At 31.9% G+C, this 17,819-nt stretch overlaps 1 protein-coding gene across 1 annotated transcript in view; it reads right to left on the reverse strand.

The window, feature by feature from the left end:
- Positions 1 to 17,819, reverse strand: part of LOC129227592 (28S ribosomal protein S31, mitochondrial-like) — a 29,733-nt gene that overhangs the window by 10,095 nt on the left and 1,819 nt on the right. Inside the window, exons 2-8 of the mRNA XM_054862173.1 lie at positions 17,089 to 17,152; positions 16,928 to 16,965; positions 15,393 to 15,471; positions 12,403 to 12,500; positions 10,447 to 10,608; positions 6,667 to 6,825; positions 2,179 to 2,283 (exon numbers count right to left, since the gene is read on the reverse strand). Coding sequence (XP_054718148.1) covers positions 2,179 to 2,283; positions 6,667 to 6,825; positions 10,447 to 10,608; positions 12,403 to 12,500; positions 15,393 to 15,471; positions 16,928 to 16,965; positions 17,089 to 17,152 — 705 coding nt within the window. The remainder of the gene's footprint in view (positions 1 to 2,178; positions 2,284 to 6,666; positions 6,826 to 10,446; positions 10,609 to 12,402; positions 12,501 to 15,392; positions 15,472 to 16,927; positions 16,966 to 17,088; positions 17,153 to 17,819) is intronic.

Here is a 17,819-nt window from a genome sequence, read left to right on the forward strand (position 1 = left end):
CAAAATTCGTAATATTGGTACAACAAAAATTCGTCACAGCGAAACGATTTTGCTGTTCTCTTGAACTTCATTAAAGCAGGATTTAACTGAATACCAAACTTGACACTTCATCCAGGGCCGGATTTGGAAGTGTGGAGGCCCCGGGGCAATGAAGGAGTGGAGGCCCCTAATCAGGGTTCGAAAAGATCATCATATTTTCGAAAATATCTGATACTTTGATATATATCCGAATATTTTGACATATATGTAGGTATATATATATATATATATGATATTTTTGATTTAAAAAATTTCCATTTAAGTCATTTCGTCAAACAATTGTTAAATTTTTGAGCTCAAGAAGCGAGAAGTTGTAAGGATAACCTGCAAAGTTAACCATTTTTCGGATTTTTTTTTTACTTACTTTAATTTTCTTTAACTCATAGGTACAAATTACAAATTAAATGAATAAAAAAATATATTGCCACTGAAATGCTTAATCAAATAAAAAAATGATAGTAAATGGATAATTGTGCAATCACGGCTGTCTGATATATCGACAATACAGTCGACGCTCATTATAACGACCACACATTATAAAGACCATTCCATCATAACGACTAGTGGTAAAAGCCCAAAATTTGTCCCTATGAACTTAATGTTAAATTTGCTTTCGGTATAACGACCGTTCTGTATCTTCTAATCCAATACAACGACCGAATTCAGCGGACACTATTTCTGGTGTTTTTTCCAATAAAGCAAATTTGTAACTTGAAATGATGTTGATTATTGTTTACGGACAGCTGCATGTAGTCTTTAGTGTTCAATCCAATTTTGAGAGGGGTGGGAGTGGAGGGGGATTATTACTCAAAACAGCACAGAAAAAATAAAGGGGGAATAAAGTGAAATTCCCGGATTCCGAAGGAAATGGGGTTGACACATTTTATGTTAGTTTTGTGTTTGAACACGTGGTTTTTAAGATCTTTACAGTTTTGCATCTCTCTGAAGCAGCATGGAATAAATTCTCAGAAAAGACCATCAAGAATTACTTTCATCATGTTGATTTTGAAAAGCAAAAGGAAATGGAATCTACTGCTGAAGTGCAAAAGCAACTTGCTGAAGTCAGGCAATCCAAGATGAAAATTTCGATGAAGAAGATGAAATGCTGTAAAATGTGTTTAAGAAAATAAACTGGATGAAGCGTTAAACTTAAACAATTATGCTAACATTGATTCTGATTTGGAATGTGTCGAGCATCTGTCAGAAGATGAATTATTCCTCGATACTGTGCACAAAAATAAATTGATGTATCATGATCAGATGAAGAAATTGAGACCAAAGTTTCTAGTGTGAAAAGTTTCGAATATTTAAGGGACTTTTAAATGTTCTTTCAAAGGCGGAAAAAAAAAAAAAAAGACACTACTTATCATCTATAACTACAAAGGAAACTCGTGTTTTGCAAAAATCACGTGCGCTAAAAAGGCAAACAAGTGCTTTTGATTTTATCTTCAGAAAATAAATGATTTTTAAGAATTATTTTTAAGTAAATGATTTTTAAGTATGATTTTTAAGTAAATGATTTTTAAGTATGTAATCAGTTTTTTCCCATATTTTCTACTTTAAAATCTGTCATAATATTTTTCACCCATTATTTTTTTTAAAATCTCTATGATAAAAATACTTAAGGCATTTAACTGGAATCTTTGAAAAAGTGCCAACTTTATTGAAGCAACGTTACATGCATGATGCATTTATATATGTATTTTAACTTCTACCTCTTATAACGACCACTCATTATAAAGATCTTTTCCTCTGGGACGGAGATAGTCGTTATATCGAGCATCGACTGTAATATTTTTTTGTGCACGCATTCTTTGTAGAAATACAAGAAAAAAAAATGTCTGGGAGAAAAAACGTAAAATTTGCTAATCCGTGAAAGTTAAGATATTTTGTAAAAATTTTATTGTGGGGGCCCCTTTGTTGTGGAGGCCCCAGGGCAGTAGCCCCGCCTGCCCTCCCCTAAATCCGGCCCTGACTTCATCCCTTGATAAAAGGAAGATTTTTACTAAATCTATCAAAAGTTTAACTTTTTTTAGCAAATACTTCGTGACTAGCTTGTTGATAATCAAATTCACTGTTTCATTTTCAATTTGAATTTACAGAAAGCCATTGCTTTCATAAAAGACATTGAAGTTTTACCTTTCAAATCTGGCTCTCTTCTTCCTCATTTCATTTTTGTCTATGATAGTTCTCTCCTTATCATGCATAGCTTTTGATTCTGTTCTTAAGCCATCAAGCAAATCTCTGTCAAAGAGCAAATTGCATTAACAGAATAAAACATGATATCTAAATAGTATTTAATTTACATTTCAATACAATTTATTGCTATAATCAATAAAGTACAGTAATTACCTTGATCAAGCTACCAATTACGTTAAACTTGGAATTACGTGTTTTCTTATTTTTACCACATGGCAAAAGGCAGAATTCATTCCGTAAATGTTTTAATTGCTTTATCTTGCTTTCATACACAAATACTACCGTATATACTCGCGTATAAGTGGAGAAATTTATTACAAAAAATGAGGTTTGAAGTTAAGGAGTCAACTTAGACATGAGGCAGAATTTCTGAAAATGTTCCCCGATTTTTTTAATAATGACATTCCAAAAAATTTTACAGGCTGTAAAGCCTAAACCATTACAGATTCATTGTAAATATTTTGAACGTTTTCTTAAATACATAAAAAAAATAACCATGCCAAGTTCTAATACAATCCGAGACTAGGAGTTAGACCACAATTTTTTGACTGACTTAAAATAAATTTAAGAAATAAAAATATTATCAAAATAATGAATAATATAAGCAGATATAAAGTAGCATATGGTGAAAAAACCTTCCAACATTTTAAATAATTGAAATATTCGAAGGATACAAAAAGATTGAAATCTCAAACAAGGCATGCAATTTTCCCCGAACCATGTGTTTGACATCGTTGGCATGTTTTCAGAACATACATTTTTGGCAGATATTGAGGAGGATGAAGATTTGGGGGGGGGGGATTGAAAAAATAAGAAAACGAGGACATTTTTTAAAAAATTAAGGAAATTTTCGGAAAATTAAAGATTTTTTAAGGGTTTTTTTTAGGGACCTTAATTTTGCTTGATGAAATTAAGGGTTTATTAAGGAAGTACGAACCCTGAACAAGTAAAACAAAATCGTAACAGCAAAATTGAACCCTTTACAAAAATCGTGATTGCAAAAGGGAACCCTTTTAGTGCAAAAGAATAAAAATCGGACGTTTTTCAACATAAAAATGTTCATTACATTTCATTTTCCTCCTTTTTATAATGTTTAAATTCAAAATTAGCGGCAAAACGCTTCCGCTTTTTTTTCCAAAAATAGGGACTCGACTTATATCCGGGTTCCTCCATGTAGTGACCGGAGCAGAATAGTCCCAACATAGTCCATGCGTGCTGTAAAAGGCGACTAAAATGGATACCCAATCTAAGGTGTGAGGCACTGTGCTGATGGATGGATGGCATCTTGGTTGTATGATGTCTAAACGGTCTCCTTGAGGAACCGGGGAAAACCTCATTGTAATTAGCCTTGCACTCGAACAGGGTGGTTGTGCGGGTGTTGGCCTTTTACCTTTTACCACACTGCAGTTCCTAGCTCCTATGGAGCTGGATACTGGTTTGAAGGAGAGAACCAGTAACCTTGCTGCTGGAAGAGGTGAGGGTGCATGTCTGCATCCCACCGACTGAGGGGGTGAGGGTGCATGTCTGCATCCCACCGACTGAGGGGGTGAGGGTGCATGTCTGCAACCCACCAACTCTGCAAGTAGGATGGCAGGGAGTACTTACTCATTTGTGCACAAAATTGCAACAGATGCTGGCGCAGGCAGGAGATGAAGTGGCTGGTATGAGAGGCGAAAGCCACGGGGCCAGCTATTCCTGAGAAGGTAGGAGAAACCAAACGTCTTCAGTCGGAAGTTTCAACTCCTTCCCCTGCACAAACTGCTGTATCTTAACAAGTAAGGATAAGTCAGCCACAGTCCTAACTATGTTCAAGCAGTGAGTACGTTTAAGATGGCTGTTGTGAGGGAAACCATCCCGTCGGAGAGGTTATCTCACGATGACATTGAACATATTCAGCTTGTCATCCTAAGGAGGACAGACCTGATTCTCTCTGGGGATCACATGCCAAAAATACAAAAGCTTCTTAACAAAAATAGTATTGGGAAGGCTTTTGGTCTTCTTACTGGTATTTACACTTTAAAGCGGCACCGTGCTATAATGACTAAGTATCAGTAATGATCTAATTTGCAGAGGTTATCTCTTTAATGAGGAAACTATTATTCACACCCTGAGTGATTGCAAAGTGTTTTCTGCCTACAGGTTTGAACACCTTCGTCATCATTTGCTTGAACCATGAGAGATTCATGATATTCCTATTGGCTGTCTGCTAGATTTTACTTCAGCACTGGTCAGTTTTAAGACTTCTATTTGGGGACTAGTACAATAGACCTCTGGTCGCAGTGCTTGGTTCGGTTAACCCCCCTCCCATTCTTTTACTTTATTATTACTATATACGCGGGTTTTCGATTTTACCTAAAAGTAGGGGGGTTGACTTATATGCGAGTATATAGGGTACTAATTCAAATTCATTTATAATTCAATTAAATACAAAGGATATGTCTCAATCACATAAATTCTTTATTTTCCGTTAATTTCTCAATTTATACCACAATTGTTTTGCGACAAAATTGAAGCAGACTACAATATGAAGCCCCAATTTCAAAACCCTGAAATTCAAAATTTTTTCTCAATTTTCATGTTTTTTAAAACACTTTAAAAACATTTCGTTTCTTTTTTTTCAAATTGTGCTTTTAACATCAATTTTTAGTTTACGATAATTTTTTTTCGTCTCATAATTATGCAATGCAAAGCATATTAAACGAAAATACAAAATTATGTTTAGCAAAAATTGATTTATTTATTGTATCAATTGGCACGCTGCTCAATAATAAAAATCCACATCTGCGGATTACATACCGCTGCTAATTATCTGACTTTTGTTTTCGCATAATGAACTATACTTTCATTCAGATTGATCAAAAAATAAAAGAACAACAGGGAGTTTTCACTACTTTTTGTGTCAGAATCCAAAAGAGTTTGCGGTTCGGAGCATTCCGGATTTGGGGGTCACATACTGTACTTCTCAAAGTGCAATACAGTGAAACCTGTATAAGTTGACCACTTGCGGTACAGAAATTTACAGCTCAACTTAGACAGGTGGTCAACTTACAAAGGGCTTGTTACATGATTCTCAGCCAAATTTGGTGTGTATTGGTAGTCAAGATAGACAGGTGATCAACTTATAAGGGTGGTCAACTTTACAGGTTTTACTGTATTGCATTTGCTACTTTTTTGCACTGCTGCCAACTTAACTTACGCTTAAGGTGAAATGGAGTATTGCAATACCAGTTTTCGAAAACTTTCATTTGACTTGCATTGATATGTTTCTGAAAAGAAAATGATCCCCTTACTGCGTCATGTCTAACAAGTAACTTTGAGGCATTATTGTATTTTAATATTTTTTGGATGTACTTTAGATAATTGAAACCATCGAAACCTAAGCAGAAAAATAAAAGGAAAACATAACAATGTACAACATAAAATAGGTTACACAATCTAATATGACACCTCTAGTTTTTTGCATGGAAAAGTAAAAGGATAATAGATTGTTTAACATTTCATAAAACATTTACTTTATGCAAAACTTATACTAGGATAATTTAATTAAATTTCATGAATCCATTTTTTTTCCATTTTTAACCATAATTGAAGAAAAATTAAAGTTAAGTTTTTTGTTTGTACACTATAGAAATGCTCTTTGTACTTAGATATTTTGCTTAGCAGCTGCAATGTTACAAAAAGAGTTTCACAAAAATTATTTTGAAATGATTTTCAAACAATAAATGTGAAACAACCAAATACTTTCCTATGATATAACATGAACTTCATTAAAACATTTTCTTAATGAGAAATATATGAAAATTTTTACACATCTGTTGTATTATAGAAAAATAACACAATAGAATTTAATTGTTGAAATAAATGTGCTGGATTTCGTATCAATGGGGGAAAAATAAATGAATAAATAAAATAAATAAATAAAAGGTGCTCATAAAAAACGAAACCCTGTGGAACAACAGCCTGTGAGGGCTAAGGCCTACTGTGCCCAACTCAGTTTTCCTGACCAGGGCTCAGGGGTGCAAGGCAGATGTTTAGCCTAACACAGAACCCCCAGTGTTTGGTTCCCAAGTACGCTTGGTACTCATTTTATCGACCCACTGAAGGGATGAATGGCTGAGTCAACCATGCCCAACCTGAGCTTGTAGTATGGGAGCGCAAAGCATTGCACTGGGCTTCAAACAGGTACTCATAACTGCAGATATTTTGAGAGTTTTTTTTTTCTTTTTTTTTAGGAAACAAATATTTATGCTCACAAAATATCCCAATTTATGAATATCTTTTTTAACTAAATGAAATTAGGTTCGAAATACTTGAAGAAAGATTCTAAACCAGCAATATGTTAATATTCCATGTTCAGAGACACTCAAAATGACATATTTCAACCAGTGCTCGTTCAAAACATAAAAGAAAAAATAAATAAATACACACAGCATTGACTTTTTCTTTTCTGGGGTTATTTTGCTATCAAGTGAAAGTCTCAATAATCTTCTAGTAAGTTCTGATTTGGGTGCAACAGGTGGTTCAGCCACAGTTGAAGCAACTTCATGAACCGATGACATTAAATTTTCTTTCATCTCTTCATCAATTCTAAAAAAAATGCAATATTGAAAAAAACAGGAAGAAAGAAAAGAAAAAAATAACACATTTTTGAGCCACAATTGTAAATTAAGTAAATTTTTTTAAATAAAAATAGAGATCTTTGAACTTGATCTCACGTTTATTACTGCTTCTTAAATAAAATTACAATTAAGATTAAGAAATGTATTGATATTTTGGTAGTACTTAAATCAAAATGCTAAAATGTCTCAAACACTGCAATGAAACTTCAGTAAGTCCCCTGTACCCTACCACTGTTTGTGGTTTAATCAGTTGGATCGGACCCTGAAGACAGCTCTGAATTTCTGATCCAGACCAGGAGCTGAGCAATCCCTGATCCAGCACACTAGAGGTATCGCTCACTTTGAGGACTACGAGCATATTTAACACGTCCCCCAGTCACCATTAATGAAGACAGTGGATCTTCGACCGGCTAGGATATAGCCCAGGACCAGGGTTGGGTTTTTTGCCGGCAAAAAGGTATTTTTGCCGGGACAGTGGAAAAAACCATGGCAAAAATGAAAAAAAAAACGGCAAAAATGGAAAAAACGGCAAAAACCTAATTGCAAATAAAGTAGCATCATATTGTTAATCAAGAAATAGTGACAATATAATATAAATAATGCACTTTAATATTTTAGTTATGTCTCTCCATATTACTTCTAATTTATAATGTGAAAAATTAATAAAAAACAAATGTTGGGATTGCAAAACTTAAGATTTTAAATGTTTGCTAAAACAATTTTTTCAGAATGAGCCAATTTCTTCAATGCTAAAACAAAGAATGTTTACTTAAGCTTAGTAAATTAATAAAAAGTTTGAATTCTAATTATATATATATACACATATTTAATTAATCACTTTTTTTTTTTATCCCACTAAGATTTTTAAGCTATTTAATTCAATCTAAATTAAAATTCTAAATTAAATTCAATCTAATGATATTTCAATCTAAAGAAATATGTATTTTGCTTTTTAATTACTTTTATTTCTCATATTTTATAGTTGCATCTTGATTAAGTATAATTTATATAGATATTTAGTATTCTGTAAAAAAATGCTATAATAAACAAGCTAATTAGATTTTCATTGTAAGTTAATTATTTGTCTTAGATGTTGCAAACTGAAATTTTATGTTAGTTTAAAAATTTAAAAGTAAAAATGCTCCATAACTTTTAAAGCAAGTTAAACCTTAAATTTTTTTAAACTATGAAAATTAAATTAAAATTTTTTTCAAAATCTTTTTATGCTTTTACTTTTATATAAAGGGAAGAAAAAGCTGTCCATAAGTTGTTAATACAAAATCTATTTTTGCCACTTTGGCAAAAACTGGCAAAAACCTATTTTTGCCGGGCGGTAAAAATTGTGGTTTTTTCCATGGTTTTTTCCGCCCCCGGCAAAAACTTGCCAACCCTGCCCAGGACCCTCCAGACACAAGTCCGATGCCTTACCGATCAGGCCACATGGCCCTTAGGTTCGTTAGTAGCGGGAGGAGGTCGTTCGGTCATTATTCAGCATAACCCACCCTAAAATGTTTGTCTATATCCTCCCCAGGTGCCATTCCAGCATTATGTGAGTGACTTTTGACACTATTATTACTGTGTATATTAACTGTGTACTAACTACACTGTGTGTAACTAACTGTGTGTAACTATACTGTGTATATTAACTTTGATAGTTTTTTAAACCCTCTTTCCTAGCTTAAAGTGAAAAAAACTTTATTGCAATTCCTCTGAAATCTAATAAGAATGGAAACAATAATGCCGGAGGGAGGGCATGGCCATTCCACGAAAATTTCAAAAATATCAAGTGTATACCAAATATTTGGGTTCGTTTAGCACAATGGGTTTGTCTTGTTAGATGCTTTTACTTCCCCCATGGGGGAAAGAAAAAGGATATGTGCTAGTAAGTTTCCGAAAAAAAGTTATACATTTAATGATTGCGCATTAAGTCATATTTTAGTTTTAACCTGGCTTTATACAGGGCTATGTAATTATTCTTCATTCCCTTTTTAATATGGGACTCTCCAAACAACTCCTCTTCCTCTTGTTCATATTACCAAAGATCGTCAACAAACCATGTTTTAAAAAACCCTTGTGAAAGTTTTCAGAGGAGGGTCCCCCACCTCTCATTTTCTCCAACATCGTTCAAGATCGGCCTAAATTTTGTTTTAAGCACTTGAGTTTCTAAATGTTTCCGGGGGAGAACTCCTTCCTCCCTAACATCACTGAAAGTCTTCAAGAATTATGTTTCTGGAGCTTCAATTTCACAAAATTACTGGCCCTCTACAAGTTACTCATGAATCATGGATTGCCTACATTTGCAATTAAAGAGTTCAATTTTGAAAAATTTTGCGAGTGAACCTCAGAATCTCTTCAACTTCTTACCAAACCAAAGATAGTCTAGAATGCGTTTTTAAGTCTATAAATTAGTAAAATTTCCTGGGATGGGCCATTTAATCTCTCCTCCCCTAAACATCACCAAAAATCGTCTAAAACAGCCCTTTTAGAGCTACAATTTCGGAGGGAGCGCTGAAAACCTCTTCTCGCCTACCATTACCAAAGATAATTAGAAACATTTCTTAGTGTGGGCCCTCAAATTTCTCCTTCACGTATCATTTCGAAAAGATCGTATTAAAGATCGTTATTATTAACATTTTTAAGGTTTCAATTTCGAAAAAAAGGCGGGGGGGGGGGGGGGGTCGGGAGGAACACACCCGAGCCCTTAATGTTACGAAAGACAGTTAAAATGCTTTTCTAAGATTACAAATGAGAAAAATTTCCTTAGATGGGCCCTGAAATCTCTCCTCCCTCTAATATTATCAAAGATAGTCTAAAACTACATTCTTAGAGCTACTATTTCGAAAAATAGAAAGGGGAGTGCCGTTGGACCTCTTCTCCTCTAACATTACCAAAGCTCGTCTAAAATACATTTTTAAGAAGTCAAATTCAAAATTTTCCAGGGGAAAACCCCCCACACCCCCCTTACTTCAGAGTTAATATTATACTTACGTTTGGTTCATATTGGCTTCCTCTTAAATCAGAAGTCCTATACAGTCGCATCAGAACACAGTAGTGATTACAGGAATACTACTTTGAAGTCGAAAAAAGGCAAAGAGGAAAATTATTGGGAATGTTACAGCCTTTATGTTAAACTTGCGTCGCCTAGTGAAAATTCCTTAAAAATGCTCTAGTTAAAGGCGGGCTATATTGATATTTAGAAAATTCAAGAATTTTTCAAAGCATCTTATTTTTCCAAATGAATCCATCCGAGAATTCTGTCTGGATCCGCCCCTGAACACATCAAAAAGACAACATAAAGCAGAAAAAACTGAGTTTCTCTTTGGCAGATTGCTTGAAAAAATAATTACAAATTTAGGTCTGATAAAATTTGAGGGCAGATATTTTTTTTCCATGCTAACTTTCCACAATTCGATTATTTGAAGAAGATTATATGATTGCCAAACATAAAAAAGGATTAGAACAAATTTGATATGTTCATTGAGTTCTGATAGAAATATTATCCAAATAAAACGTATTTAAAGTACATAAAAGGGTTAGGATTAAAATGCTGAACAAGTACATAATAATAAAGTACCTAATGAAAACTCACATTTCATTCGAAGCACTCTCTTGCTCAACTTCTATTGAGTCATCTTTGGACAATCTCATAGAAATTAATTTTTCCTTCAGTTCCGATTCTACTTTTTCAGAATCTGTTTTAAAACTTTCAGCTACTCCTTTTACAGCTAAATCCAGCTTTTCTGCAGGCGTTCTTTAAAAAGAATTTGAATTATAAAATTCACTTTTAATTTAAAAAAAAACAATAAGTATGATAAAAATGCTTAAAAACAACATAAGTGTAAACAATAGCTAAAAAATATGAATAACACTCACACATACATTTAAATTATAGCTAAAAACCATTACATTAAATGCAGAAAATATATCTAAAACCTAAAAACAAACATTAACATAATCATAGGTTAATGATTTCGACCCTTATTTCAGGCGAAAATCAGTAGCACTGCATTTACGGATTGACGTCAGGACTTCTCCCTCAAACCTCCTGTTGATGCACTGAAATTTTGCAAACGAATATAAGACATTCGTTATGGCATCAATCCGATGCTATCAATAGTTTCCCTGAATTAGGGCTGGAGTTTTAATTTCCTGGAATAATGTTAGGTTGGACTGAAAGTCGGGAAGAGAATTTTTATTGAACAATTGGTCTAATCCGCTTAAGGACTTACAGGTGCGATGACTTTGGAATCTTGATATTGTGGGAAGGAAAGAGAAGTAAGAAATAAGAATATCTAAAAGTAGAAATGGGTGTATTTTTCAACATTCAGTAAATCATCGACGTCAAAAAAGGGTTGGAGGAAGGAATACCTGCAGATAACCTGATTGTCGATAATCGGGAGTTTACTGTATCTAAGAACTCTTTACATTGTGAAAGCAAAAGATATAATATGTGCAGTCTTGCATAATATAGACGAACGCGCGAATGGCGTTCGCAGAAAATTTTTGGCTCTGCAGAAATTTTTTTTCAAACTGCTAACGTTGATTTGAAAAAAAAAAAAAATTTTTTTTCAAAGAAAATCCCAGAGTTTATTTCTGTTAAAGCCTTTCTCCAAAAGCCTTTTAAAGCACATGTGTAAAAAAAAAATGGTTTTCGCAGTTTTCTTCAGTTGGTGAAAAATAAGCAAACTATATGTAATTGTAAAAAAAAATGATTTAAAGCACTTTTTTTTTTGTTCCTTTCATATTTGAATATAAATTTAATTTTTTATTCAAGGGTGAGTTAAGCAAAATAATTATTTGCAAAAATTTTCCAGTTAGGATTTGTGTTCGAAGAAAGCTTTTCATTTTATCTAAGTCTGAATATGTGCAAAAAACAAAATTAAAATAAGTCAGATTTTAAATATACATTCTCATTGGTTGCTAAAGAAGAAGTGTATCAAAAGAAGGAATTAGTGTTGTTGCTTTCTGTTTCATTGAAAATTCTTTTGTCACAAAATGTACTTATTCTTCAGCATAAAAAGAATTAATGTCAATACTTAATTGCAGTATGAAAATATTAATCAAATAAAAGGTGCACAGACAAATAAAAGATGCATTGTGAATATCTGCCCTATAGCACTGATGAATAAATACTTTAATGTGGAGAAGCAGTACAAATATCAACCTACATTGAACATAAAGCATGAAAAGTTTTACCTTCACCTAGAAAATAATACATAGTTTTAGAGTAAAAAAAAAAACATAATAATGAAAAATTTTCAATTACTTATTCTAAGTATTAAAACTATGTTTTCAATTCACACAGTAAGTTTTTATCTTAACTAAAAAAAAAGTAAGCAAAGAATATTTTCAAACATTGAAAAAGCAATGAGAAAAAAAGATAGCTTGCAATAGAAAATAAAGGCAAATTATTTCATATCAAAAATTATAGGAACATAATAAAATTATTATTATTTAAAAAGCTTTTCAAAAACTAAAGTTTAGCACGAGTTATTGCAAAGAAAGTTTTTTAAGTAAATAAATATTATAATTAAATATTCTTTACTTCTCGACTTCGAAATCTTTAAAACGTTCTTTTTTACTGGGACGTGGAGGAGGCCTAGCTAACTTTAAGTTGGACCGCATAGGAGCTTTAGAGTCTACCTGTAATCAGACAAAAATATGTAGATAGAATTTAAAAGTAAGTAACAGATAAATGAAATATATAATGTATTAGTTTAAAATGCATATAATAAATAGAATACCTGCCGACCTCTATTTCAAAAAATGCGAAAGATTTTATGGGACATTAACTTGTAAGAACTAAAGTCAACTAAATGATAAACTGTTAAAACAGAACATTAATGGATATTGGTATTTATATTTACTTTCATATTATCAATATCAAAGACAATTAAATAAAATAATGAATTTTGGTTCCCAATATTTTTTGTGAAAAATTCTGATCCTAAGCAACACATTAGGTGTGATTAGTGCAGTGCTCACTACGTCAAGGGTAGACTCATTCCCGCTCTGACGTCATTGCTTCATAATAAAAACAGGTTGTATTGGCTTTTGAAAGAATTGGAAATATGAACATTTGTTCTTAATTGGGAGGGAAAATGTAGAATATATTACCTTTTGTGTCGAAGATAGGCCCTAAAGCAGAACACTACTAAATTTGTGACGTACGTCGCAGAATAGATGCCTAGGCTGCAGAACGATTCTGTTCAATTATGAGATTAAAACTCAAATTTTCTGCAGAAATTCTACAGATTTCTGTGAAATTTCTGCAGAAACTGCAGTTTTTCTGCAAATATCTTCCAACTTAAGATTGAATTTTGCACAAATTCCGCAGATTTCTTTAAATTAGAAGAAAATCTAAAATTCTCGGAAACTACGATAATTTGGTGGAAAGTTCATGAAAAATGTTGAATTCGATAAGTCATCTGCAAGAACTTTAGATTTTTTTTTTTTTGAACTTAAAGAAATCTGCAAAATTCGTTCCAAATTCTATTTTGAATTGGAAGATATTTGAAGAAAATCGGCAGTTTCTGCAGATTTTCTGGAGAAATTCCATATTCTAAATTTGAAAATATTCTGTTTTTTCTAGCGTTTTTGGTTCCTCTTTTCCTTATTTTTCCCAACAGATCTTCACCACTGCAATTTCCTCTATAAACATATATTTTGGAAACATGCCAACATTGAAACATGTCTATCGCCGAAAATTGTGTGTCTAGTTTGAGATTTCAATCCTTTTGCATCCTGAAAATATTTCAATTATTTAGAAAGCTTTGAAGTGTTTTATTATATGCTATCCTAACTTGACTCATTTTATTTATTATTTTAATAATTTATTTATTTATTAACATTATTTTAATTGCTACTTCATGCCATGTAAAATCAACGTAGTTTGACACCTAAGTTAGGATTTTTATAAAAGTTTGCATCTTTGCCCTTTCTATGCATTTGAGAAAGCATAGAAAATATTTTTGGAGAGTCTCAATCGGTTAAGGTTGCACAGAAATGCATAACAACAGTGAAGTTTTAAAAACTGGAAGGCGGAAAAAACCTCTCCTGTATGAAAGGATTTTGGTTTAGGGCTCCTAACCCTTTCAGACGTAGCGTCCGGTATACCGGACATTAATTTTAAACAGCTGCTAATCATTTATTAATTGAATAAATTACTCAATTGTTTCTGTAGTTTACTCTTTATAGTCTGCTTATTATTATCTGGGCAGAAAATTTTCATTTTGGGATTGACAACATTAAGAAATAGGGAATGGGAGAATGGGACTATCTCATTTTCCCAACAATGAATTCTCGTTGCAAAAGTGAGGTTTTTTTTTTTCTGATTTTTTAAAAATATATAATATTTTATTAATCATTTCAAATGCTTCTGTTATGTTTTATTATTGCTTAGAGAATATTTTACAATGAAGTTTGTTTGATGTTTCACCGTTTTTTTTTTTTATTTGAAATTATATATTTCAAAAATATATGTCCAGATTATTGGACCTGTCACAACTCTTTTAATTTTTCACCTACAAACTTAAAATTTTGTCTATAAGATGCTCTTTACCATAGTACTGTCTACCAAATAAAAACATTTATGGAAAAGTATTTCAAAATTCCGTCTGAAAGGGCTAATTTGTGGAAAAGGTCATGTTGATTGCTTTTGTATACAATGCTTGAAGTACTTGCAGAACAATTTGGTCAAATGATTTTACGTTGCAGAACATCGTCAAGTATTCTGCTTTGGGGCTAGGGTTGAAATGCGGAAAGCATCCACAAAATGTGGAAGGGCTGGCAGGTCTGAAATATCATACAAAAATTCCCTGTAGATTTGTGGACGAATAATGAAGATGAAGCCTGAAACTCATTTAGAGCATAGTTTGAAAAATGAGCAACAATTGAAAGATATCATGTTTGTTCATAAACTTATTTTTCACCTCTTCAACATACTCAGGTAGATGAACTTAATATAGTTGTACTATAGGTATATCTATAACCGCAGTATTGTAGTGTAGTTTTAAACTATAACTCGGTATGTAAATCAAACAACCATGTAAACTAAACTAAACTCCCTCTCTATCTCTCTAAATTAATCATACATCTTACTGCAAATAAAGTTAGCTTTCAATCAACAAGAGTTTATTATTCAAAACGAATAGTTAAGCTACCAACACATCACACAATTTAACCCCTGAAACAGGAAATAAACATCACAGCATCCAGGATCTTGATTAAAATTAGCATTTAATCATTTTTTGTAAAAACTCTTTTAATTAATAATTGTGTCATCAACTGTAAAATGTTTGAGCTGAATGAGGGGTGGGGGGACCTAAAAGTTGTGAATGAAAAATCCTTATAAAGGAAAAAATGGGCAAAATATCATTTATCATCAACATCCTAGCCAACATCCTTTCAAAGTTATTAAAAATTTATCATAAAATGGTTTTTAATGACAGGTACAGCAAACGAATTGGACTTGAAAATTACATTATTAAATCCTTTTAAACCTAAAAAAAATCAAGCAAAACAAAATACAATTACCTTAACTTCTGATAGAAGGGACAAAAGTTTTTCTTTAGCAGCTGCTTGTTTGGATTCATCAATAACTGTTGATTTAGCCCTAATGACATGGAAAAAATATTTTACGTGAACCTTCATTGAACTATTCATATAGAAAATAAATACACTAAGTCAAGCAACGCTTAAAAAAAAGCTCATGTTCTATAAACAGGTAACATCCCTAAAGCAGGTTTTCATGTTTTCAGTACCTATCAGAATGCTCAATATAACTTACAACACATTAAAAAAAAAAACCTTAGAAGTTAAAAAATATTTGCAAGCTTGTCGTAATCCTGAAAATTTAAACCTTACAAAATATTTCAACTTTTTTTATATGTAATTAATATTTACATTGTTCAATATAAAATTCGCAAAATCACCAATATCTTTATTTTTGCAAAAATTATGGCTCCCCCAAAAAAGTGCTTTTACAGTAAATAAAATCTATTATTCTGATTAAAATGATCATAGTTACTTATGTTTATTACCCAATAAATATCAAGATTTAAAGTGCCAAATAATTTAATTAATTTGACAGTCTCTGAATTATTTTCATTTTCATAACCTAAGTGTATCATATCTTCCATATCTTTAATAGCTTCAAACATTTGGTAATTCTTTATTCATTTTCATTATTTCATGCAACAAATTGTCAGCATACAAGGTCTTTCTTAATTACAACAATACTAGCCAAACAGTGGAATCGTAAACCATACAAGGAATTTGGGAAGTGAACAATCTATCATAAAGTATCCACTTTTTGAAAACAAGAGCATGCATTTACTTAACAAATTGTGGCAGTTCACAGTTTAAGAGGACTTAAACCTTGCGTTCGATGAACCTCACCGGTCAACAGGTAAGTAACCGGTAACCATTCTAAGATGTTGATTGGAGCACGTGATCATAAGCTGTCACGTGATCAACTAACCGGTCGTGCTCGTCGAACGTAAGTGAATAGAGACATCTTACACATGTTACCTAAATTTATTAGGTAGGGTCAGAGCCCAGTGAGAAACTTTCTTTTTTTAAAACAAATCCTATTGTTTCATTTTGACTTATATTTTATTGAACAGTTAATAATGAGTCAGTTGAGATTTTTTTTATTGTGTCCTTTTCATAACTTACTTTGTACTTTACAATTTTTGATGCTTTAATCTGTTTAAAAACATGAGGCAAACAATGAATAAAACGATGCACAAATATTCCAAATTTTCTTTAATGGTTTAATTTAACAATCTTGAATTTTGTAAGATTATCTAATGAAAGTAAATCATAATATTACTGTTTAAGATTTAAACTTATTATTCAAAAGACAAGAATGGTTTTACTTAGTCAATTTTGAACCTTGCCTTTAAAAAAAAAATGTAACTCTCACGTATTCGTACTTAGTATCTTTGTAGTGATGGGGCGCGCAGTGTGTGTGCTGCTAGTACAGTATATATTTCAGAATATATTTCAAAACAACAAAAGAGAAAACTGTTCATGACGTCAAAATAAAATAAAAAAAGAAATATTACTTCTCTTTAGCAGATTTTGAATGCTTTGAAGTCTTTGCCTGAAATAAAATCAATGTTAATCAGCAATATAATTTGTGAAGTTTAAAATATATATATTCATATATATTTTTTAAAACACTAAATTGTTTTTAAATAAATAAATTGAAAAATAAAAAAATTACTTTTTCAGTGTTCCCTGCAGTTTCTTTTGGGTCACAATTTTCATCATCTTTTGAAGAAAAGTTCCTAAAATGTGTTAAAAATGAAATTGTGAATTAAATGCAAATCATAATTTATACTGTTTTAGAGCACAAAGAATAAGAAAATTCTAAGATCCTCAAAATTTGCAAATTGTACATTAATAAAAAAAAAAGTTCACAATGTGCGTTCATGGATACATGATTGAAAACAAAATGCATTATCTTACTATAAAATTTATCTACTCACTGTATACATCTTTTTTCACACTTACATAAGCTTGCCAGATTTCTGAAATGTTCAATCAGGACACCGGCATCCCGTTACAACTGATACCAATACAACAAAATAACTATCCGTTTCAACAAAATAAATTTTCAGTCCTGATTCAATTTCCATTACATTGCTTGAATTCCATTACAACAAAATTTGCATTCATTTGAAGTTGGTTATGACGGGATTTCCGTGAACGGTAAAATCCCGATTATTGGCCAGTCAATCAAAAATCTGAAACATGAATTTTCGCAGTAAAAAGCAAATAACAATGGCTGTTTTTTTTTTTTTTGGTCGAAAAATTGCAAACTTCAACTCAGTTGTTTTTGTTTTATTTATTTTTTGTGCTTTCTTCATCGTAAATACACTTCTTCAATGATGATGTTAAGTACTCTTGTGCAAAAATACAAAGCACTGTGACTGTACTGTATATATTTTTATT

This window comes from Uloborus diversus, chromosome 8 (genome assembly GCF_026930045.1).
Source record: "Uloborus diversus isolate 005 chromosome 8, Udiv.v.3.1, whole genome shotgun sequence".
Lineage (NCBI taxonomy): Eukaryota > Metazoa > Arthropoda > Arachnida > Araneae > Uloboridae > Uloborus > Uloborus diversus.